This window comes from Lynx canadensis, chromosome F2 (genome assembly GCF_007474595.2).
Source record: "Lynx canadensis isolate LIC74 chromosome F2, mLynCan4.pri.v2, whole genome shotgun sequence".
NCBI lineage: Eukaryota > Metazoa > Chordata > Mammalia > Carnivora > Felidae > Lynx > Lynx canadensis.
In genome coordinates, this window is record NC_044320.2 from 44,842,320 (window position 1) to 44,866,473 (window position 24,154).

The following is a 24,154-nucleotide window of genomic DNA, read 5'->3' on the forward strand; positions in this document are numbered from 1 at the left end:
AATGCCAGGTATACAGCAGGCTGTCAACAAACGTTGAATCGATTTCAGTTCCTAAAAATGTATGCTGATTGTTTCTTTAGCCTAAAATGTGCACAGATGACTTATTACTCATTTATCTACCTGTACATCTCTCTAGACAGGAATGTCAGCATCAAGGACCGGTTTTGCCTATAATTGACTTCATTTCATTGAAAGGAAAAATGAACAAAAATGGAAGTTTTTTCAAATGGACTGGTTAGATTAGCCAAAAACAAAATCAACGGCACCACTAGAGGGAGCTTTATTCAAACGTTGCCAACAGTCAAGCTGCCACCAGTACAGGATTTTTGACTGCTCGCCTAGTCATTCTGCTTCTGGGAGGATCATTCATAGGAGAGACAGACAGACAGACAAACTTTCTCGAAACCAGTTAGAGAAAAAAAAAATTGAAGAAGTGAAAATACTTCCAGGTCTTTAGAGAGAAGCTCAATTTTCCCACTGTCCAAGAGGGAGAGTTACCAGAAGTGCTTTGACCCATTCTGAACAATGAGGTTACCTGCGTCTTTGCCCCTGTGCTGTACAGGCCAGCCGTCCTTCCCATGGCAGCGGCGCTTGGTATGCAGAAGAAAAATGAAGGAATCACGTTGCTGAGGCCGTGGGCCAAAAATTCCTACAAGATGGGTAATAGGAGAATATACCATTACTCAATCACAATCAACTTTTGGTGACCACAGGTGCATCCTGTCAAAGGATGAGGCTTGTTTGTATCCCATTTCTGTTCTCCCCATTTGTTGTGACTTAACCATCACTACAAAAATAGCTGACTTTTATAGAGTGCTTACAATGAGCCAGAAGCTGTTGCAAGCATTTTACTCATTTAATGCTTGTAACCACCTTATAGGGAAGTACAAGGATTTATGGTCTCTGTTGCCCATTTCTCCTCCATCTTTTAAGTCACGATGTTCAAGGCTTTTGCCCCCACCACTCCACCAATGACACCCCCAAAGCTAAATTCAGTGGTTAGATCTTACCTACTTGGCCTAAAAGCGGCATCTGAGATAGTTGCTCACTTCCTCCTCCTTAAAGGCTCCTTCTAGGTCCTTCTAGGACCTCACATTCTCCTATTTTCCTCTTATCTCCCTGACCACTCCTTCTCAATTATCTTTATGGCTCCTTCTCACCAAACCAATCACAAGTATGGGAGCATTTCTCTCTCTGATCCTACGTATCCAAATATATGCTGACAACTCACAAGTCTACATCTCCAGCCTGGACCACTCTTCTGAACTCCAGACTCATATGGCCAACCTGCTTCTCGGCATTCCATTTGGATGGCTGACAGGTATCCCAAACTTAACTGAATCTGGTTTATTGCTGTCCACCATCCCCAGTCGTGTCCTCCCACATTCTTCCCCACCTCAAGTTCCAGTTGCTTAGGCCAAAAGCATTAGAGTTATTTTTGACTCCTTCCCCTTTTCCCAGATGGCATCCACAACCAATCCATAATCTGTCTACTTCTTGTCTCCAGCACTGCTACATCCAAGTCATCAAGTATCACCTGGATTATTGCAACGGCCACCTAATGTTTACCTGTTTCTGCTCTTGCCAGCCAACAAAACAGACACGTATGCCTGTCCCCAGCGAGCCGGCACTCTAATTAGGGGATGCTGACAGTAAACAAGAATAATATGAAAAGCAGAGCAGAGAAGGAAGTGGAAAAATCTGGTGTTAGATTTTGGTGTACCAAGGAAGGCCTGGGAGGACTGAGATGGAGAAAGACATGGTCTGTGTTATACAGCATGTGTCCCTTGTTCCTAGACCAGTGCCTGGTACATGGTAGAGCTCAATACACATCCGTTAAATGAATAAATCTGCTTTTTTGCAGATGACAAAACTGGGACACAGAAACAATTAAGGGCACATAGTGTCGGAGTGAGATTTAGACACAGGTAATTTGCCATTCTTAACCACTATTCCACAGCTGTCCCTGTCGACCTGTGCAGGAATGTAGGGCCATAAGGCTTGAAAGAAGAAACTAGCACGAGCAGATTCAGAAATAGGATCAATAAAATTTTCATTCTTTGGTATTCTTAGAATAAACCCTTGTACCCTTTAGTTTTTTACTAACAAGAATAAGTAATATTAATGAGCACTGGGTGTTGTATGGAAACCAATTTGACAATAAATTTTATATATTTAAAAAAATTGAAAGGCAAAGCAAAAAAAGAATAAGTAATATTAGTGTTTTTGTTACTTTGAAATTCACGGGTTTTTTTAAGTCAGAATGCAATGATAAATATATGTAGATTCCCTCCTAAAATCAAAAAGGACATCAAGATGTCCCTCTTCCTAGGAGAAAAAATGATAAATTATAAACCAACCCATGAAGGCCAGATTTTCAGCTTTCTATGGATGATTTTTGAGATTTTCTATGTTCTACCCATTATTGTTATACACTTAGGAAAGTGACATTTTTCGTAAGTTCAACGTTCTCAGGATCTGAGTAAAGAGTACCATGATACAACAGCTGGGGAGAGGGGCTGGGGTATACTCCACCTGGTTGTCATCAACTGAATATTTGTATTTTTTGGCAGATCCTTGAGCAAGAGCCAGGGAGGCCACATAGCCGACAAGTGCCACTCCAAAAGCTTCAGTGATTACTGCAGAGAGGACATTCATTGGGGGAGCTCTAGGTGGAGGGATTCTGTGGAAAGAAAAACCATGCTGAAGTCATCAACTTTCATGTAATTTCTGTAACAACTTGCAATGAATTCAACTGTGGTAATGACTATGAAGTTTACATAGAAAAAGTGAAACACCCGTGTGAAAACCAAGCAGCCTTGCCCTGAGAAGCCCTTTGTTTTCAATATTACTTAGCAGAAAAGCAAAATCACAAGGATCGCCATGGCGACAGCTCCATGCGTCCATCAGGCATTTACGCCCAGGGAATTCAGGTTTTACACTACAGAAACTCTGACTCAAGGAAAATGTTCTGTACCAGAACAAAAGCAAATCTGGAGTGTTCTTTCATTCGAACTTTTCCAAATATTTAATTGGCAGGCGTTAGAGACTGTACTTCCTGCCCTGAGTACTACAGTGTTGTACAAACAATGGTTTACTGTGAGCTATAATTCTTGAGCTAATCCCTAACTTCGCCATTGAGTTCATAATCTTAATTATGTTTTTAACTCGATCCTTTCACAGTACACTTCACTATGCATCACATATGTGAAGAAAAATGTGGATAAAGGCTCCATCTACCCTCCGTTGTGAAATACAGGCCACAGTTAGCTGTTTCCCAGTTTTAAAGAACTGTTTAAATTATTTCTTTCAACTAATACCCAGCCATTGTCTTACTGTGTTTTGAAAAGCACTTGAGCCAAGGTATCATTGTTGATTTATATCCCTGATGATACTTTGGAAGACTTACTTCCTCTTCAAAAACAAACAAAAAATCCCTCTGGGGAAAAAGTAGGGACAAAAGGGAAGATAATTGATGTTGACTTAATACCTAGCATGAAAGTGGAATGTTCAACCCTTTCAATCAGCAGTTTCATTGTCTACACAACCCTAGACCAAGCGCCACTCATGCACTCTGGCAGAGAAAACATTTTAAGAAAGTTTAGGTAATGCATCTAAGTCACAAATCGAATGGTAGAGCTGGGGTTCACCATCTCTTTTCAATGCCACACTCTTTCTATGATTCCTTAAGAGAATAGGTCTAGAAAGGTCATTCAAAATTAAGAAGAAATAAAGCAGTGGGGGAGAGGCATGATTTTTTTTTTTATCCACTAACTAAAGTTTACCCCCAAGAGAAATTGATCTCTAACATTACAGGCCCTAAGATACCTTAATATGATGTACAAAGCGTTGCCATTTCAGAGTATATGAATTTCTGTTTTCTAAAAGATGAGCTTGACTAATTATTAACAACACTAAGCTGACCCAGAAAGAAACAATAAGTCGACTTTTGAAGGTGGAAAAGTAGAGAATCCTGTAGAAAACCCAAGATGATTTAAATAATAACCTGTATCTACATAAAGGCTAAAGACAGTTGCTTTTTCTAATTATCTTGATAACCTCTGAGAATTTTTCTATGTTCTTCCATTTTAATGTAATTACAAACCAAAATTTTGGACTGGAAGATAAAAATACAGAGGACTCAACAACTGTAACTTTGCTACACATTTATAAACACTGGTGTATATATAGCCCATTAAGAGGGAATAACCCATAATACACCCCTCTCTTCCCTAAGATGTCTTTATGTTCCTTCAGACTATATTTGGATCACGTTTTGCCCTTCAGGGTCAACATTTCACGTTAACCTTCCTCTTAGTGTCCACAGGAAGGCTTTAAGAAACCTTCTCCGCTTTCACCCTCCCTCACCATTATACACCACCTAGGCCTATGTGCGGGGTTATTATTTCAGATGATGCTTCTGTACTTTTACTATGTATAAAGTGAAATAAAAATAGTCATAAGAATATGTGAGTGGAATAGGGAACAATAAATCCCAGGGGTGTGACCATAATTTGAAAATTCAATGCCCTCCTTTTTTCCCCAAATAATATTTTAGTAAATAATTTGCAAATCTTTCACCTGAAGTAAGGCTGTATGAGATAGTCATCAACTTCCCTACTAATAGGCAAACAGTTTATGAAGTTACTCTTTCTCGATATGTGTATTATTTCTTCCTATTATTTTCAAACAGAAATTAATTAGAATTTTGTCCTATAGAGAGCCTTTGAAAGAAATGAAATCCATAGCCACCTACCCCAAGTCCTTTCCTTCATCAAAACCAAACAAACCAACAAAAAAGGAAGAAAGAAAGAAAAAGACTACATTACCCTTTTGGAATATGACCAACTACTTCTAATCCATATGTGATTTCCATATTGGTACAATAACAAGCAAATGATGCAGCAATAATCTGTGTGGTTCCATTTGAAAAAAGAAAAAGAAAATTATTACTGGCCTCTCAAATACCTTGAAACTATTTTTAAAAGTAAACATTGTTCATGTGCCCCATGATTGTTAAGAGTCATGTTGCAGTTGCACAGACTTAAAAATTAAGAAAACTTTAAAAATGAAAAAAATCCCTCTGAAATTTGTGAGCACTTGATTTGCAGCCTCAAAAGTTAAATGGCATCCAACAATATGGCTTTTCTAATATCCTTCCTGATGTGTCTATCCAATTATGTCTGATTTTGAAGGGGCGCAGAACAGAATATAGGCGTGTATGTGTGTGTACAGATACCACAACCAACCTAAATACCTGTGTCTCAGGACATGAGGGAATGCCTTGTAACACAGCACGATTTCCCTCCATGACACCAACCTCTCAGGAGTTTGAGATATTGCATTAATATTTCTATATAGGTTAGTTGTCAGCGATGATTGACAGTCTCCTTGGGAAATTTTTAATTTTGAGCTTTCACTATTTCTTGAAGCAAAATATACTAGTTAATAACATGCTGGACTCACTGTTTTTAAAGTCACCTCCGTGGAATCGCAGGTGCCCTACACTCTGCTATATGACATATGATAAGCAAGGTCAGGTCTCCTCTGCCTGTGTGCATAATCACCTGTAAAAGGTATGTTCGGAACTCAATTCAGCCTTTGTTTTTCCTACCATGCCACCCCCATGTTTTCCATCCATTTTCACGTTCTCTTGTCATTCTTCTGATAATTTTAGTAGGTACTAGAAATTTCACATGATTATGGTATCAGTTTAGATCTTATACACGACACTTTTCCTTTTTTGTCAAAAAGAGGCACACCAATTATCTATTTAAAGTACAAAGTTACCATATACATGGCCAGAAAAAAGGTTTAACAAAACCACACTAGCAAATTAAGGCATATTTGAACATTAATGCCCAATAATATTATTTTGTAGGGATTTTTCCTATCTGTGTATTTCTGTTCTGTGATGATATTTAACCAAATTTACAGAGGGTTTTAAAACAACAAGTAGACTCACAAAGCAAAACAGCCTTGAGAATGTTTTTAAAAGGCAATAAAACTATGCAGATTATACTGTTAAACATAATAAATATTGTGATATAATAGTGTTTTCTGATGAAGATAGCAGTAGTTAAAAAGTCAGGCCTATTAGGTTAGAATCAGAAGTATTAACGTATTCGAAAATCCCTAAGACAATTAATAAATTTAATTGCTAATAATTTCCAAGAAATATTTACATCAGGTCAGACAATACTATGAGATATAAAAGAAAATATACCATAGGCACAAAATATTGGTTCCTTCTTGAAACTGGAAGAACACACAAGGTGGAGGACCTGTAGCCAATATTAAAACCAAGGAATCTAAGCCACTGAATTGGCTTCCAGACAACATCTTATTTCCTCACTGTATTTCTTTGACATGATTCAACTTCCTTTATCAGCCAAGTCATTGGTCCCTCTTCAATATTATTTTAGTATTATAGGTGTGTATAAGACACGCACTGCCCTTAGACTTGGGCAACATGGGATACATGTCCAGGCAGGTCCAGTGCTTTAGAGGGTTCTAATCTGGCCCTCCTCAACCTGTTGCCCTTCTCATACAAGGAGAGCTTTGTAGGGATGAAGGGATGCGTCCAACTCGCCTGTCCCGGTCTTTCTGGACGACACTTTGGATACTCAAGAATTGATGATTTCCTGCCCAAATGGCCCATGCCTGCTTTTGGAGTATCTCCCCCAGATTCACCCTCCCAACGTGGCCCATGAAAAGGCCAAGGGACAGTTCTGGTGTGGAAGAGTGAGGATGTGTTTGGAGTTTAGATAATGGGACAGGAATAGCCACACATATACATTCGAATCTCTGTCCCACCTACAGGGGACAGAGTCAGAGGAGGAAGAGGAGGGGCAGGCCAAAGAGCTGGCTGGCTCTCCCCAGGCTACCTTCTTCTGGCAGAACTGGAAGGAATGGGAGAATTCTCTTTTCTGACCGTTCAAGGTAATCACTGTGGCGTTTTAGTCAAACTAGGAAAACAAAACCTGTTTTCTTTAACACGTTGGTCTATAACTTTTAAGTATTCAGGCCCGAATTAGCACTTTTACCTTGGCTCTTGCAAATATTAGGAGCAACCTTGTGTAAGAATTACCTCTCTCTCTCTCTCTCTCTCTCTCTCTCTATATATATATATATGGATAAAAGATACTTCTTACTAGTTTTGCATTGAATAAGTAATTTTTTTTTATTACCAGCTAAAGGGCCTTGTTACCTAAGGTTTGGTTTCATTTTTTTGTTTTCATGCAACTTATGTAATAAAGCTTCCCAAGATATAATAAGATTTCTTAATACCTATAGGACTTTGGAATAAAATGGTATGTTTCACAGTTGTTGCTGTGAAAACTAATAATTATAGTACCCTCCACTTTTATGGCTTATTTGAAATACACACAAACACACACACATTATATTGATCACATCTGTTACACGCATCTCCATAAATTATCAGGAGTATAGAATCATCCAAGGTCTAGCTATGGAGAGAGGCCATCCATCTCAGTTCTACAGAAATATGTCATAGTCCTCAGAGAGCTTCCAACGTGCTAAGCTTACATGTTTATGTAAACCTACACCACTTCAGCAATATGAATGAATATTTCAAGAGGTGAAATGATTTAGACACCTCTTGTCCTGTACGTGTATAACCCAAAGACCATTAAAAAACTACAGTCAGGTAATGATAGGTTAGTAGGCTGTGATTGTGTTAATATTTCATTTTCAACTTGTGCTTTGTTTAATTAAGAGTCCTCATTAGAGGCTCTTAAAATTTCAAAATGCAGTTTGTAATGCCATAAACCTTAATGTAAAGCATAATTCATTGCTTTGCCAGGTACAACAATGAAAAATATATTAGAGAAGCAGGCCTGGCCCATGAAAATCATGAGTATCCTTTCAATAAAGCAAAATTAGGTAAGCAAAAAAGGTGTTAATAACTCTATCAATCACTAATGGACATTGGTCAACTGATAATACTTCTCTGCATATCATACAGATGCCACATTAGTAGGATGGGGTATCACTTTTTATAGCTTTTAGGGAGAATCATTCCAGAGATCTTCTGAGTCTCACCCTTAGAAATGTCTTCTTATTTAAAATCTGAAGCTATATGTTCTATTATTTATGTAAAAAAAATTACAAGCATATGAGAAATGCTGTGTAAATTGAAACATGTGTGCCTCCTTTTTTAAAAAGTATTGACTCAAAATGTTTCCTGTTCTTACATTAATGTATAGCCCTGCAAAATTAGCCTGACTTTAATGAGAGACAGGAATAGTTGTGGGTTACTGTAGACAATAGAGTGAACCTCTGCAGGTTACCCCAACAACTGGCAAGCACTGTAAGGCAGAAGGCTAAATGTTGATTTCATACTTACCAAAACTAAATCGACAGGGAGAACAACTTTAATTTTCCTTTTAAACTGTTCATTCAGCTCTTTAACCAGAATAAGCACCACGATGCTCAGCAAGGATAACAGCAGTGCTTCCAGTCGGACAGACTTGATGTTCTCAAAGACATATGCATAGATCTACAGTGATAAGGAAAAATACAAACAAAATTCAGGATCATCCACAATATACCAACATCGAAATCTGGCTCCAAATGAACTCAGTGATGTTTCAAAAAATATGTTAACGGATGGGGGGTGGAAACGTGGGATGTAAAGGGTGGCCAGTGCTGATCCAGAGCAAGTACATTTGCATGTACAAAATTGCTTTGCCCTTGATTCTCCCATTAAACTCAGTGTTTGCTCCTTCTTACATAAGGACATGGCTAGAGAGAATGACTCTTCTGGGTCTTTCCCAGGACACTTTAATGGGCAGAGTGCTAAAACTCATTACCTACATGCAGATTCATCAGTAAGAGCAGTAAGGGGACATAGGCTCTTCCTCAAATTTCAGGATCAAACATGCACTCGTACTTTAAATATCTATGGATACATCTGGAGAGTTAATAGCTCTGCATAAGGAGATATTTGCATTTATCTGTGTCTTCCAAATTCTCTCTTGCAAAGATATAGCACTTGTATAATTTTAAAGATTTTAAATAGACCTTAAATGCTTATCTTCAACATGTCCCTTAACTCCTCCTTCTGCTGGATCATGCTACAATTTTTATAAGCTCATTTCTGTTTGTCCATAACAAATTCTTCAAGTCATTTCAGGTGATCTAAACTAGCTTTCACTCTAGCTCACACGCTATTCTCACAGTAGCCCAACTTATTGGTTGGTACTTTGACCTCTCTTTTTAGTATCTCAAATATAATTTGACCACAACTAAAAATACTGGATCAAAATATTATGTATACAATGGATCAAAAGAGCTTACATAGACTATGTTCCTTAGCATCTCCTAAAATTCTGCTCAGCAGGTTTCCTAATTACAGGACCCTCTGGTCCAGCGATCAGGAACATACATGAGGGATGTTGTAAAGGAGGTGTAAAGGAGATTCATCAGGCTAGCTGAACCTCAATTCAATATGTTAAATGTTACCATTAACACTGTAACTCTTTCAAATAAATAAATAAAGTAAACTCAGTTAAAATGGAGCCTCACTAAGTGAAAGGGATCAGGGTATAATGTAGGTAATCCAGAATCCCAGTTTAAAAACAAAACAACAACAGCAAAAACCAAAACACTACATGAATGATCAAATACATAAGGAATAATTAGCTTTACCTGTTATCTTTTTCATAGTATTCTATTTTATCCCACACTCTGAGGGTACTATAATCTCATAGTCACCTGCAGTGCAGACAGTATTTTTTCTGTCTCTTGGATAGTAATTGTTCACAGAATTCCTACAGCAAGTGAAGGAGCAGGTTCCACTTCCCATAGTCACCCCTTACTCAATGTCAAGGACTAAAATCCAAAACGCTACTCAGTGAAATATTTTCTATAGGAGATGGGGTTAGGGGAATGTTAAAAAATTTTTGTCCAAATACATAGTTTTCTGATGATTAAAGGATAAAATTGAGAATATCTGGGGCACCTGGGTGGCTCAGTCGGTTAAGCAGCCGACTTCAGCTCAGGTCACGATCTCACGGTTCGTGAGTTCGAGCCCCGCGTCAGGCTCTGGGCTGATGGCTCAGAGCCTGGAGCCTGCTTCTGATTCTGTGTCTCCCTCTCTCTCTGCCCCTCCCCCATTCATGCTCTGTCTCTCTCTGTCTCAAAAATAAACAAACATTAAAAAAATTTTTTTTAAAAATTAAAAAAAAATTGAGAATATCATTCAGATGATTTGTCAAGGAAAAACACAAGGATCCAAATGTTTTAAAACAGTTAGAGGATTATTCCTTCTGTTTCATGCATGGTATTAAAAGCATGCCCTTTTCCAAAGAAGACATCTAGATGGCCAAACAGACACATGAAAAGATGCTCAATATCAGTCATCATCAGGGAAATACAAATCTAAACCACACTGAGATACCACCTCACACCAGAGTGGCTAAAATGAACAAATCAGGAAACTACAGATGCTGGCGAGGATGTGGAGAAACGGGAACCCTCTTACACTGTTGGTGGGAATGTGAACTGGTGCAGCCACTCTGGAAAACAGTGTGGAGGTTCCTCAAAAAATTAAAAATAGATCTACCCTATGACCCAGGAATAGCACTGATAGGAATTTATCCAAGGGATACAGGAGTACTGATGCATAGGGGCACTTGTATCCCAATGTTTAAGGCAGCACTTTCAACAGTAGCCAAATTATGGAAAGGGCCTAAATGTCCATCAACTGAACGAATGGATAAAGATGTGGTTTATATATACAATGGCATACTACTTGGCAATGAGAAAGAATGAAATCATGCCATTTGCAGCAACGTGGATGGAACTGGAAGGTATTATGCTGAGTGAAATAAGTCAGTCAGAGAAGGACAAATATCAAATGTTTTCACTCATATGTGGATCCTGAGAAACTTAACAGAAGATCATGGGGGAGGGGAAGGGGAAAAATAGTTACAAACAGAGAGGGAGAGAGGCAAATCATAAGAGACTCTTAAATACAGAGAACAAACTGAGGGTGGACGGGGGTGGTGGGGAGAGGGGAAATGGGTGATGGGCACTGAGGAGGGCACTTGCTGGGATGAGCACTGGGTGTTGTATGTAAGCGATAAACCACAGGAATCTACCCGTGGTACATTCCAAGAGCACACTTTACACAGTATGTTAGCCAAGTCGACAATAAATTATATTAAGAAACTAATAATAATAAATTAAAAAAATAAAAAAAATAAAAGTATGCCATGAGAGTGCCTATATAAGAAAGGGGAGAAATTTACTAAACTCCAAGCCATACCAAATTTGCTGTAATGTGCGTTTTGAGAACATGTGTTTGCAGTAATAAAAATGACCACCCCAGAATGAAAGGAATGACAAAACACAACAAAAACAAAACAAAACAACAAGAACAACAAAAACCAGGGTTTTTATTGTCTGAGTTAAACTACAACTTGTAGAACAAAGCACATCCCACAAGATGCTCCAGAAGAACATGGGGGCGGGCAAAGTTTTGCTAGAACCAGCATGAAGAACACAACAGAAAAGCAGGCTGATGAGGAGCGTCATCTAATGACTGTCATGTGGACCCACACAAAGAAGTCACAGCTAAAGTCAGCTTGTAGGCAACGAGTGGCATATGGGGACAGAGATAGGAATAGAGATAGGGATACACATATACACACACATACTTACACATATTTACATATGTTCATTTAATGCAAGTCTAGGCATCCTAAGTACACATTAAAATTTCTCATTTCTCATATAAATCCAGTCATCTTAGAATGCTATCACACACTAAGCTTCAGTAGATAAAAATTCCTATTGAAGATCAACTTCACTTCTCAGACCTCTGAGGATCAAAGACAGTTTCTATGTGTACAGATAAATAAATAAGCTATTTCATCACAGCTGACCAAACTGTTTAATAAAATAGGAGGTTAGCTCATTTTGAAACTATAATACTAGTTCTCTAAATGGACCATTCACTATAACTTGACATAAAATGAAAAATATCCTTTCAGGATGAGCACTGCATGTTGTATGGAAACCAATTTGACAATAAATTTCACATATTGAAAAAAATGAAAAATATCCATATGTATAAACAAATCCATTTTGAGGTATTTTAAGGAATAAAAATAGACTATTCATAATACACCTATTGTTTCTTATGTTCTTTACTGAAGCACTCACTAAACATTTGCGCACACACTCAAATGTATTTATATAATGTGTTTTTATCTGATTTGATCATTCTTAAGGTTTTATTGATGGATTCTCAACTTCTAGAATAGTGTCTGGCTGAGAGACACCAAACAATTATCGCTGAATGAATAAATACTTTGGCCAAATGTAGTAAAAATAATCATAAATCTGCAAAGAGGAGATTTTACTCTGAATAAGCAGAATGATGAAGAGAGGCAGGACCCAGACTCTTCTTTCCTCACCATCAATACCTGATCTACATCATATTAAGGGTATTTGTAGTTATCATTTATTTATTCTGTCAACATGTTTGTGTACAAGGCCTGGATCTAAATGTTAAAGCTACCGTTGCAGTAAATTTCAAGTAATTGATTTTTTATATCTGCTATCTGATCCCGATAATCAGATTTTTAATAACTCCACTTTTATAAGAATGAAGCAAAATCTAAAGCTAAAAAAAAAATCATATTCAGGATTTAGTTAAGGGGGTCATACCCTTTCAACAGTTTCACATTTATACAACTGTTACTGAAGTTCTGAACAAGGCCCTGTAAAGAAATACTTATAAATGAAGAAAAATCTAAATTATATCCATTTTGTTAAACTTAATAAGGCAAAGAGAAAGATCTTAACTTTTTAGAAATACTAATAGTATTCAAAACTAAATGGACTTTCGGGACGCCTGGGTGTCTCCATTGGTTAAGCACCTGACTCTTGATTCTGGCTCAGGTCATGTTCTCATGGTTCGTGAGTTTGAGCTCTCATTGGGCTACAGGCTGACAGTATGGAGCCTGCTTAGGATTCACTCTCTCCATCTCTCTCTGTCCCTCCCCTGCTTGCACTCACGCTCTCTGTCTCTGTCTCTCTCTCTCTCTCTCTCTCTCAAAATAAATAAATGAACATTTTTTTAAAAAATTAAGAAAACACAAACTAAATGGACTTTCTGTCCAATACTCAATTAACTAGAAAATTCTATCAACCAATTAACAGAAAATTCAGTCAACCAAAATATCCTTTTTGCCAGCATTCTGGTTGCTTTAGGTTTTGCAGTAATGAAATCTCCATGACAGAAAAAAAGGATTTTAATGTTTTAAGTATATAATGCTTCATCGACAACTCTTCAGTAGCAGCAATGAGTATATTTCTGAACTATCTACAAAGGGACCACACGGAATATGCTAATATACATTTCTATGCCAAAAAGAATATATAAATCCTTTAGTACTATTATTTGTTGTTCCTGTGCTATTTTTGTGTTAGGAATCTGTCATAAATCACTTTCTGTTTCACTACAGAAACAACAGAGTGATAGTACAATCCTTAATAAATCTGTCAGTATGCTACTGTATAATAGGTAGAAAGTACTAATCTGTAATCCACGGGTCTTGATTCCCCCTATATGACTTTGAGTCTATCATTAAGCACAAAACCAAGAATCTGTCTAGAAAAAAATAGTAACATTCATAAATGCTTGCTACCATGTGTTCAGCCTGTGGTCTGACAACACATGTGGCATCATCTGTGCACAGACATATATTTAAAATCCATCAAGTGCACTTATAAGAGACAGAAGAGAAGAAGACACGAACATAGAGTGGAAGGCTTTGTGGTAACAGAGGCACAGTGTGGTGTGATGCATCCAGGAGCCAAGGAATGTGCAGAGCCACCAGAAGCTGGAAGACAAGGAAGGTTTCCCCCTAGAACCTCCAGAGAGAGCGTGGCCAGGCTAATGTCTTGATTTTGACTTCTGGACTCCAGGGATGTGAGAATAGATTTCTGTGGTTAAGCCACCAGGTTCCTGGCAAACTGCAATAGTTTTCACAGGACAATAACATAGTCATCAAGTCAAACGCTTCTCATTGCTGAGATAACTCAAAGAGGGTGTCAGGGACTCAGCTGTGCTCCCCTAAAATTCATAAGCTGAGGCCCTAACCTCCAGTACCTCATAATGTGACTATACATGGAAAAAGGGCCTTTAAAGAGGTAATTACATGAAAATGAGGCCATTAGCATGGGCCCTTAGTCCAATCTGACCGGTGTCCTTATAAAAGGAGGAGATGAGGACATACAGAGACACCAGCGATACGCACGCACAGAGGGAAGACCAGGTGAAGAAGCAAGAGGGTGGCCACCCGCAAGCCACGGAGAGAGGCCCCAGAGGAAACCACCTGTCCCGGCATCTTGATGATTGATGTCCAGCCTCCAGAGCTGTGGGAAAATCCAGGTTTGTTGTTTGATCCATCTAACCGTGGCGGCAGCCTTCCACAGAGGTATGGGTGACTCAGATCTTTTCCCTTTGGAATTTCATATATACCCTAGCTAATCACCCTCTCTTCCAGTTAACTAAGTAGAAGTATTTTTAAGACAGAAGGTGAAACTAAACAGAAAGCTTTTAGTAACAATCACTACATGATTAATACCATTAAGAGAGACAGCCAGCTGATGTAAGCATCTCTCCCAGATAACAAGGCATGGCGGATAGCTGTGGTAAGGATCTCAACAAAAGTGCCTAACAAAGGCAGTATTTAGAAGACACTTGTCAGAGCCCCAAAGGCCTCAATAATCAAGCAGCTGAACAGACTCATTCTGTAGATGTGGAAATCCAGGCTGTAAAGATTCATGACTTACTAGGTGACTTGGCTTGCAAGTGACAGAGTCGGGGCTGCGATGCAGATGCCCCGAAGCCTAGACCAGCACATTTACCAGTTTACCAGTGACTCACTCACTACTCCTCTCTTCCAGTCCAGCATACAATTTTTCCAAACTTTCCTGGTGCTTCCTGTTTTCCTTGGAATGGCAACACCACCCCTTTGAAGGGGAGACCACCATGGCACATGCAGTCTTTGATTTTGGTTGTTAGTGGTGGGATGTCGAGGTACCTGGCCGCAACTCAGGCAAACCAACCTTTCTCACTCCTGGCCCTGCATCTTTGACATCAGTAGCAGAATCATGCAAGGCAAGCGAGAAAGCCTTCCAACTTGATTCTAAAAGCTGCGAGTACAGGGACCGCGACTGTTTTTTCTTAACATATGCATATCTGGTGAAAGCCTCCTTGCATCTATACAGTGCATTCACCTTAACTCCTTCTTACCACCCTAAATGGAGAGGAATTTTCACATTTTTGCTATCACAAGCGATGTGGGGAGGGAAACTTGCGGCAGAAAGAATGGGAGAGACTGTTTCAATATCATCACTTTCTAGAAGAGTGGGATAATTAACATTTCTAGGCACGAGGCTAGCCATCTTATGTGCAATGACTCATTTAACTTCCCAGTTAATAAAAGGTGAGTCTTATCATTTCTCCTTCACTTGTCACGTTACCCACATTCAATTACACAACCCGGCTTCCTTCATTAACATTATCTGAGATGATTCTGTTCACCAGTCTGCCTATTCCTGCCCTACTTCCTGCCCTTTCAGTATTTCAATAAAACTCCATGGGAACAGGAATATTATTTTTCAAAGGCATCCTCAATGCCTATGAGGCAGTTAGTTAATATTTACTAAGGAAATCAATTCTAGTGGTTCTTGACTCAAGGATGCACACTAATCTCTTCCCGTCCACGTGTAGTTTGGAAAATCTCCCCAGATTAGTCTGTTGAACATTTTTGATTTTGAAGCCTCACACTTAGTCCAACTCTCCCATGTGGCAGGTGACGAGACTGAAGTCTGCTGTCAGCCCTGGCTTTTTTTTTTTTTTTTCTGACTTTTGTTCTTAAAGTCAGCTTTCACCTCCTTGGGACCTTTAAACATGACCTACAATTGCCCAGACATGCCCTCTCCCTACTCCAACTCACTTTCAACTTTATTATGTTTGAATCCCACCTCTAAGCAGATATAGATTTTGCTTAGGGATCCCTAAAGCCATCTCCAATCCCTCCAAAATTGATGCTGGGACTCGTTCTCCCTGTTCTTAGGAATTTGATGTCTCCTATAAACTTTGCCTGCATATCATTATATCATTAAACATTCTGAGATAAGCATTGTTAAACCAAATGCCTCAAATCCCTCTACATCCTAAAGTAGCACAAACAGAAATATGAAGCTGAAAATTTAACCCTAGGCTGTATTTTCATGAGTACAAACAAGACCTCAAAAGGAAGAAAGAAAACACAACACTCTATTATTTTTTACATAATTATATGCAAACTTCTCATCAATAAGCGCTTCTCACACTGGGCATAAATCCATTCAGTATTGCTTTAAGGGATAAATGAAGTCTGCAACCAAAACGTGAACTAGGGGAAGTATGGTGTGTTAGACACGAGAGACAACACTGGGTACATGAAACTCACAACATGCACAACCAAGCTTGCCACAGCCCAGGTGGCATCCAGCCATCACTTGTTTAGAACACTAAGTTTAAGTTGAATTACTTGAGCATGGATTTTGGAGTGCTGCATTTTTCAGTGAATTGTGGGGGATAGAGAGAGCTTAACCCAAGATGGTCGAGTGGCAAAAATAGTTGCCCTCTGCTTTAGAATTGTAAAGCAACCTTTGTTGCAAATACCCATATAATTGTTCCGTACCCAAGTTAAACCTGCCACATTTTCTATCCCCTGCATCGCTGATTGAATCAAGCTGCAGATGAACATTCATTTTCTTTCCCTTCAATTTATTCTGTCCATTTTTCAGAGTATATTGAACATCCCTGCAATTCACAATAGACATGTCACAATAACTGCAGAGAAAACATAGCCTTTCATAAACCACCAAAGTGTGTTCTTGATTCAGAATTCCCAGAGGGCTTAGGTCTTCAAAGTAGATTTATTCTCCACATATAAACCTCATTTGTACATATTTAATTGTGATCTCATTCTCTATTTAAAAAAAAAAAAAGTTTCATTGGCTCCGATTTGCTTCTGACATTTCTATCCCATTTCATTAACATTCTTGGTTCCTGCTTTGCAGCCTTCAGGGATGTTCACACTAGAAAAGTGCTTCGCTTGTACTTCAGGGATGGGGGCAGGAATGAAACTGTTTTTCAGTTTTGAAACTCCTCATATTTAAGGAAGGAAATAAAAACTTCCAAAAAGGGTAGTTGAATATATTGCCAAGCTTGACTTGTGCTCTCTGGTTTAATGTACAGAACTGTACATAATTATTTAGAACAGTACTCATATAAAGCCATGCCAGTGAAACTACCTTTGCCAAATTTATCATATGTTGCTACAGGCCGAGACACTGGCGCCATCTCAAAGAAATCCACATGTGCTAATATGAACTAGGAATTTTTGTAATTTTTATTGTGCCTTTTGGGGAAACATCCTTTCTAATAAAAGGATACATTATCATTTCTCAGTTAAAAAAATTTATTCTAGAGAAGAATTAAACTTTCCCTCTTATCTGTTTGGGGAACCAACTATCAGTCAAATATTTGAATCTTAAGAACAACAGGAATGAAACAATGTAACTGGTGAGCCAGAGTCGCAAGACAGAATTGACCTTCGTAATCTTATTGCTTCTGCTTAGTTTTAAATATATTCCAGCAGTGTTTATAACTTATTAAGCGAGTTTATAACCGTTGGGGATGGTGAGCTGAATAGATGGAAATATTTTTCAATGAAAATAAACTAAAAAACAGAATTTCTTCAATTCTGATGACTAACCCTTATTAAGAGCAGATATAGTTATTTTTTAAAGTTTTATAAATTTCGAAGTCATATTTCTAAGTTGCAAAAAGAGAAGTAAGTTTGTTTTACTATTTAGCTTTGATTATTTGATTGAGTCCTCCGCAGATTATAGGAAAAGTATCTATTACTATTCTACTATTATTAATAGATAAGAGTATCTATTACATAAGTAGCACTTTAAAAAAAATCTTAGTTATATCCAATATGAATTACTAGTATAAAGATAATGGCTTCTATTTAATGAACACTTATTTTATTCCAGAAATTTCATTTAGGAAATGACTCCCAATAGGTATAATTATCACCAATTTATAGAGCAGGAGCCAAAGATACTTAGTCATTTGGTCAAAGCCAGAGTTCTGATCTGAATCTGGGCTTTTAAAATTCTAAAGTTCTTTCTCCTGTTGCCTCTTTCTAAGGAAAAGAAAAGATAGATCAATTAGTGTCTACTTGATTGTATGGGCCCTAATAAAATCACCAGAGCTAAAAGTTAAATCAGAGAAAAAAACTGATATTTACCCACTCCTTTAAAGATCATTAAGAAACAGCCATAATTTAAATTCATTAGAAGTATATGAATTTAGAGATAAAACTTGCAGAACAAAGGGAAAAGTAAAGCATTATGTGTGAAGGGATTTAGGAAGGCAAAAAAAAAAAAAAAAAGATGAATTAGGCCTAACTCCATCCACTTATTATTGGAAATATAGGAGCATCATAATAGTGTTCCAGAGTATCCATTTGCATAGAAAGACCCTAGAAATTCCAAGGCACTCAAAAAGCTTTAGTGGGGTTTAACACTTTTGGGAGAGCCCCTCATCTTATGAAGCTGGGTAACAGTTTTCAGGTAGAAGAGAAAAAGTGGTCTAACTATTGAGCTTAGCTAGCATTGGTCGCATGTGATCTACAGACACAGAAAACGGAAATGCATTAGGGCATATCTTCTTCTTAAGACCTGCCGGAGACCTTTCCTATAATCTGACAGGGCAGAAGTGAGCACGGTACCAGCACCTGTATCTGATTCAAATTGTTCTCTAAAAGTGTTCTGCATGGGGCACCTGGGTCTGTTGGTTAAGGGTCTGACTTTGGCTCAGGTCATGATCTCAGGGTTGATAAGTTTGAGTCCCACATAGGGCTCTGCACTGTTAGTGCAGAGCCGGCTTGGGATTCTCTGTCTCTCTCTCTCTCTGTCCCCTTCTCCATTTGCACTCTCTCTCTCTCTCTCAGAATAAATAAACTTACAAAAATAAAAATAAAAATGTTCTGCTGAGGCAAGAACACCAACCAGCCCAGAGCAACCAAACGGATGGAGATTTTGCACAGAATCAGGCATCGCCCAGGTAGAAGACACTGAGAAGCCAAACTTACAGTGACCTCAGAACAGGATAAGGGCAGAAGGCTGTGTTTTCTCTCAAAGCTGATATTAAGGATTGCTACTACCAGAATTAACATTTTGATTGGCCAAACTTGCGTTCTTTTAAGAAAGATGAGGGTTCTAGCTGAGAAAATTAGCAGTGATAACTGGCTCCTTGTGCAAGAACCTCAAATGGTCTAGATATTAATTTATGTCCCAAATAACATCTTTATCTCCCATCAGCCTGAGGCTTTCAAAAAGGATATAACAGTTGCAAAAGCTCAGAGGTCGGAAGCACAGTCGGAGTGAAAAATCCCCCAAATGTGTTAATCGCTCTCCTCTGGGTTCTCTGACCAAGTGACCAAGGCCTCCATTTTGTCCTCTGTTCTATCGTTCTGTGCTGAGCTCAGCTCTGCTCCTTCACATCCCACCCACATGATGCAGGGGCGAGTTCAGAGGACACATTATCATCATCAGATTCTTCAGCCTAACTACACCAAAGCTCACCTTGCAGATGTCCCAGTATAACCTACACATGATGCACAACTTATTTCTTGATCTTTATAAAGGTCAGACTGCCACGATTTTTGACGTTAAAATGTCCCTATTCATTTCAAAACACCGGCAAAGAATCCAGGCACCATTCCAACCTAGGAGCCTAAAAGCTGGAGGACTCTGTGACATTGAAAAGCAAGAGCAACTTTCTTCATTTTCCCTCAACACACAGCACAGCAACTTCCACCAACGGAATAGTGTGAATTTAAAGTCAGACACCTGCAACAATTTTTAGATCTGATTCTCTTTCATTGTGAGAACTTAACCCCGCCCCAAAAAGCCACATGGTATTTCACCCACAAAGTAAAGACTAACTCGCTTGCAGTTTTCCTCACAAGAAAACAGGATGGGAAACAAAATCATACGCAAAACCCTTTAAGGTAGCATTTTAGGCACACTGCCGTGAGAAAAGCAAGCTGAAAGGCTAAATGTCATTCCCATATCCGGCGACCCTGCTTCCGTTAACAGAACCAGGAAAAGGAAGGATGATTATTTGTGTAGGTGAATAGTGACTGAAGAGGCTAATTTGTAACCCGGTCACATTTCCTTTCACCTCACGTGCACAGAGGAGCACCCCATTCAAGGAGGTCAAAGCAGAATCTAGTGCTGATGCGGTTCTGTGGGGGTAGACCTGGCGTCACCAAGTCTTTACTCCACCGGTCACCTGACAGCTTACAGCTACTTTGGTCTGCTCTTGTTTGTACTGGAGCATGGAATTATGTTGCCTCCAGGCTCTGTTCCAGTGTTCTTGTTTCAGTTTTAAGCTTTCTTATAATGAATGAATCACTGAGCAGGATATTACCTACATAACAAAAATTCAGGACCAGCGCCCAGCTCCGTCTTGCCAATTGTTATTGTTTATTGACCACTTTACCAGTTAATCAGAAAAACACACATTTAAGTAGATAAATACTCCTACTTTTCACAGACCAAAATGGCAAATTTTAAAAACAGTAACAATCAGAGTTGATGATGATAGAATGAGAGTGCAATATTCATTAGCACAACTTTTTAGATTGAAATTTGGCAAAAAAAAGAAAAAAACGAATTACACCCTTTTGATCCGGTAATTCCATCACTAGGAATTTATCCTAATGAAATAATTGGTGATACAGATCATAACACACAAATAACGAAGATCCTCATAAGGCTGTGTACAAGACTGTGTATAAGAGTGAAACACTACAAACCACCTCAACATCAGGGATTCGATAAAGAAATTACTGTACTTCTGCATGTTAACATTTAGCCTTTAAGATCAAGAAAATTGAGGGTAGGAATACCCTCATTATAAAACATTAATGTTATTTAGCATACAGTATTACACTGTGGGAGCTCCAAATATGCCACCCCAAAATATGCCACCTCAAAATAAGCCTCTTTGACATTAGGATTATTTTCAGCTTATTATCTGGAGAAACAACAGATGCAAGGAAGCTCTGAAGAGTACAAATTACCCTTTTGTAAGAGAAATTTACATTTATAAAGGAAATGTCCCTTTGTAAGGTGTCTCTCTCTGGGTACTAAGAAGGAAAGGAGGACTCTAAATCACAAGAAACTCTTATCAATGGAGAAGGTGCAACTTAGCATCTGCACAGCAAACCTTATCCTTGTTTACAGTACTTTTCATGGTCCCCTTCCCATAACCTGCCTCCCCACACTCTCTTCCTGGGTTTTAGGTGAAGATGGTATTTATGCCCAAGTTCTGGCCCCCTCTTTTGAGTTACTCATCTCTGAGTTTCTCCCATGTATGTATGAGATATACATGCTAATAAACTTGTTGGTTTTCTCTTGTTAATCTATTTTTTGTTAGAGGGCCCACAGCTCAGAACCTAGAGAGTAGAAAGAAATGTTTTTTTCTTCCTCTACCACATAAAATTAAGTAAAAGGAAGTTTTGTTGCCCTCAAGTTTATTAACCAGACATTCATTTTCTTCTAAAGCTCCCATAGGATGTGACTTCCTGAGCGGTCATAGATTTTAGGTCAGCTTCAAAAAGACACAAAAACAATGGAGTAGTATTAGGATAACATCTTGAAACTGGCCCTAGGTTCCTTTCTCTGTTCAAATGACTTTTAATAACTGTCTGCTATTGGGGCTTCAGCCACCAATTCTTGACCAGGCCTGTGATTTGAGCCAAACCAGAGTTCACAACACTGAATGAATGTGGTCGAGCGTACTGTAGTTAAACTGGGCCACAACCCCAGTAGATGGCTGCCATGAGAAGTTGGCAACATATCTGACTCTCAAAAAAATTCCAGTTATTTTTTCCTAATCATGACCCCAAATTATACCATACTCAACTGTTGTACAGAATTTCTTCCAAAATCAATAGAATTTGTTCAACTAGTTTTGTATCCTAAATCACACTTCAAGTATCCGAAAAGACTGTATTTAAACCCAAGGTCCTTCAACACAGTATTAGAATTAACCAGATTCTACTTTGTGAAACACACTTCCAAAACACACGAACAAAGACATATGGGAAACTCACGTAAAAGAATCCAAGTGGTCCAGAGATATATGGCATTTTTATTCCCAAGAGATACTTGACTTGTGAAGTCACGACGTGGGTGGCAGCTCCAGTTGTCATGGCACTGATCACAGGCTCTGTAAGCAGGAATGTGGCACTGCCCAGCTGTAGCACAAACATGGCCACCTAAGAGGACAAAGGAAAATGACATTTCCCCAGGTTCCTAGAGGAATTACTACCTGACACATTTTCATTTTCATTTCTCACAGACGTAGAGAACCGATGTGAAATGGATTTCTTAAATTGTATATATCCAGTATCTTGAGTTTTCTTGAGAACATAACTAGGTTCCTAGGCTTTCCAAATGTTATTGGGTACAATGTAATTGCTTCGGTTAAAGTGAACACGTTTTGTTCCCCTGAATATTGACTTTTCCTTTTTTCTCTATTCCTCATCATATAAGTCATAAAAAAGGGAAATATACTCGAATCGGTTCATATATGGGGCTCTGTGGAGAAAAATTAAATTTGCATTTATCATACTTTAAAAAAAAATTTCAGAATTTAAAAGAAATTTCAGAATTTCACTACCCCACACCCAGTAGGTTTAAAATCTCAAAAGCAATGAAGAAAAAAAAAAAGCCATTTCCTGAGTTTCTCCCCAGTCCTGAGAAACGGAAACACTTCTTTGACTAGAAACTCTCTCAAGTAGTTCTAAATGGCCACTAATAATAAGAAGGTATCAGGACTTATTTATAGGCAGAGAAGAACAAAAGATAGGGCTAGGTTAAAGGGATATGAATTCAGAAACCCAAGAATAGGCAGAAAAGTAATTTTCCTTAAAAATTTCCTTGCTACTCCTACCACTGTGTTTCATGACCAAACAAAATTATCAACTTTGAGTAGAAGCTGTGCATTGAGTTCTGCTGGGCAAAAGATGACCAAAGGAACAAAAATTCTCCTATTAACATAGCAATGGTTAGTGTTCTTCCTCTGCCAGTGAGAGAGCTTTTAGAAGGTGGCCTATCCTTTGACTGAATACTACTGTGTAAACTCAGTCATAGAAACTATAAAACAGGGATGCTTGGGTGGCTCTATCGATTAAGCAACCGACTTCGGCTCAGGTCATGATCTTGCAGTTCGTAAGTTGGAGCCCCGCAATGGGCTCTGGGCTGACAGCTTGGAGCCTCAAGCCTGCTTCCTGCTTCAGATTCTGTCTTTCCTTCTCTCTCTCTGCCCCCCCCCCCCACTCACACTCTGTCTCTCTCTCTCAAAATAAATAAACATTAAAAAAGTTTTTAAACTACAAAACATAAAATTCAGTGTTTTGAAAGTAACATTAAATTATATTCATGAGTATCCACACTGGAAAAGGGACACAAAGCGGGTCATGTTGATATATCCTCTCAGTGTGTTAATTACCATATTTAGGTCATGTCTTAAAATTCTTTTTGGAAAATCAGATTAGTTATTAAAGAAATCAGAGGACAGAACAGCAATGAGATCTCCTTCTGTGAAGAGGTGACAGTGATGAAAAAGAGAAGTATAAAGTGCTATCTGTTAACACTAGAGCATAAATTGCAAAATATGTCATTTCTATCATATTGCAATGTCCTTTGACCAAAAGCGATAATGCTCTGAACTTGCATCAGAGTAGAGTTTTCTGGGCTCAAATCTGAAAACTGAAGTTCTGATCCTGGCTTCACTATGTCCTAGCTCTGTGACTGTAGAAAACCTCCTGAAATTTTCTGAGCCTCATCATCATCTATAAGCCATTAGACTGAAGTCTATGCTATCTATCTTGTAGAATCATTATAAAGTGAATGTGAAATAATATAAGGACTTCAAAACTTACAAAACATGCAAAATATGTAAGGCACAGGAACATCAGGAGATGTCATGGATATTTACTCATCATAAGAAACCAGCCACAGTTTT

The 24,154-nt window shown here is 38.5% G+C and overlaps 1 protein-coding gene across 1 annotated transcript in view; it reads right to left on the reverse strand.

Moving 5' to 3' along the window:
• Positions 1 to 24,154, reverse strand: part of SLC26A7 (solute carrier family 26 member 7) — a 118,537-nt gene that overhangs the window by 46,872 nt on the left and 47,511 nt on the right. The window contains exons 4-8 of the mRNA XM_030304438.2: positions 22,239 to 22,403; positions 8,372 to 8,524; positions 4,830 to 4,912; positions 2,536 to 2,683; positions 536 to 649 (exon numbers count right to left, since the gene is read on the reverse strand). Of these exons, the coding sequence (XP_030160298.1) occupies positions 536 to 649; positions 2,536 to 2,683; positions 4,830 to 4,912; positions 8,372 to 8,524; positions 22,239 to 22,403 (663 nt within the window). The remainder of the gene's footprint in view (positions 1 to 535; positions 650 to 2,535; positions 2,684 to 4,829; positions 4,913 to 8,371; positions 8,525 to 22,238; positions 22,404 to 24,154) is intronic.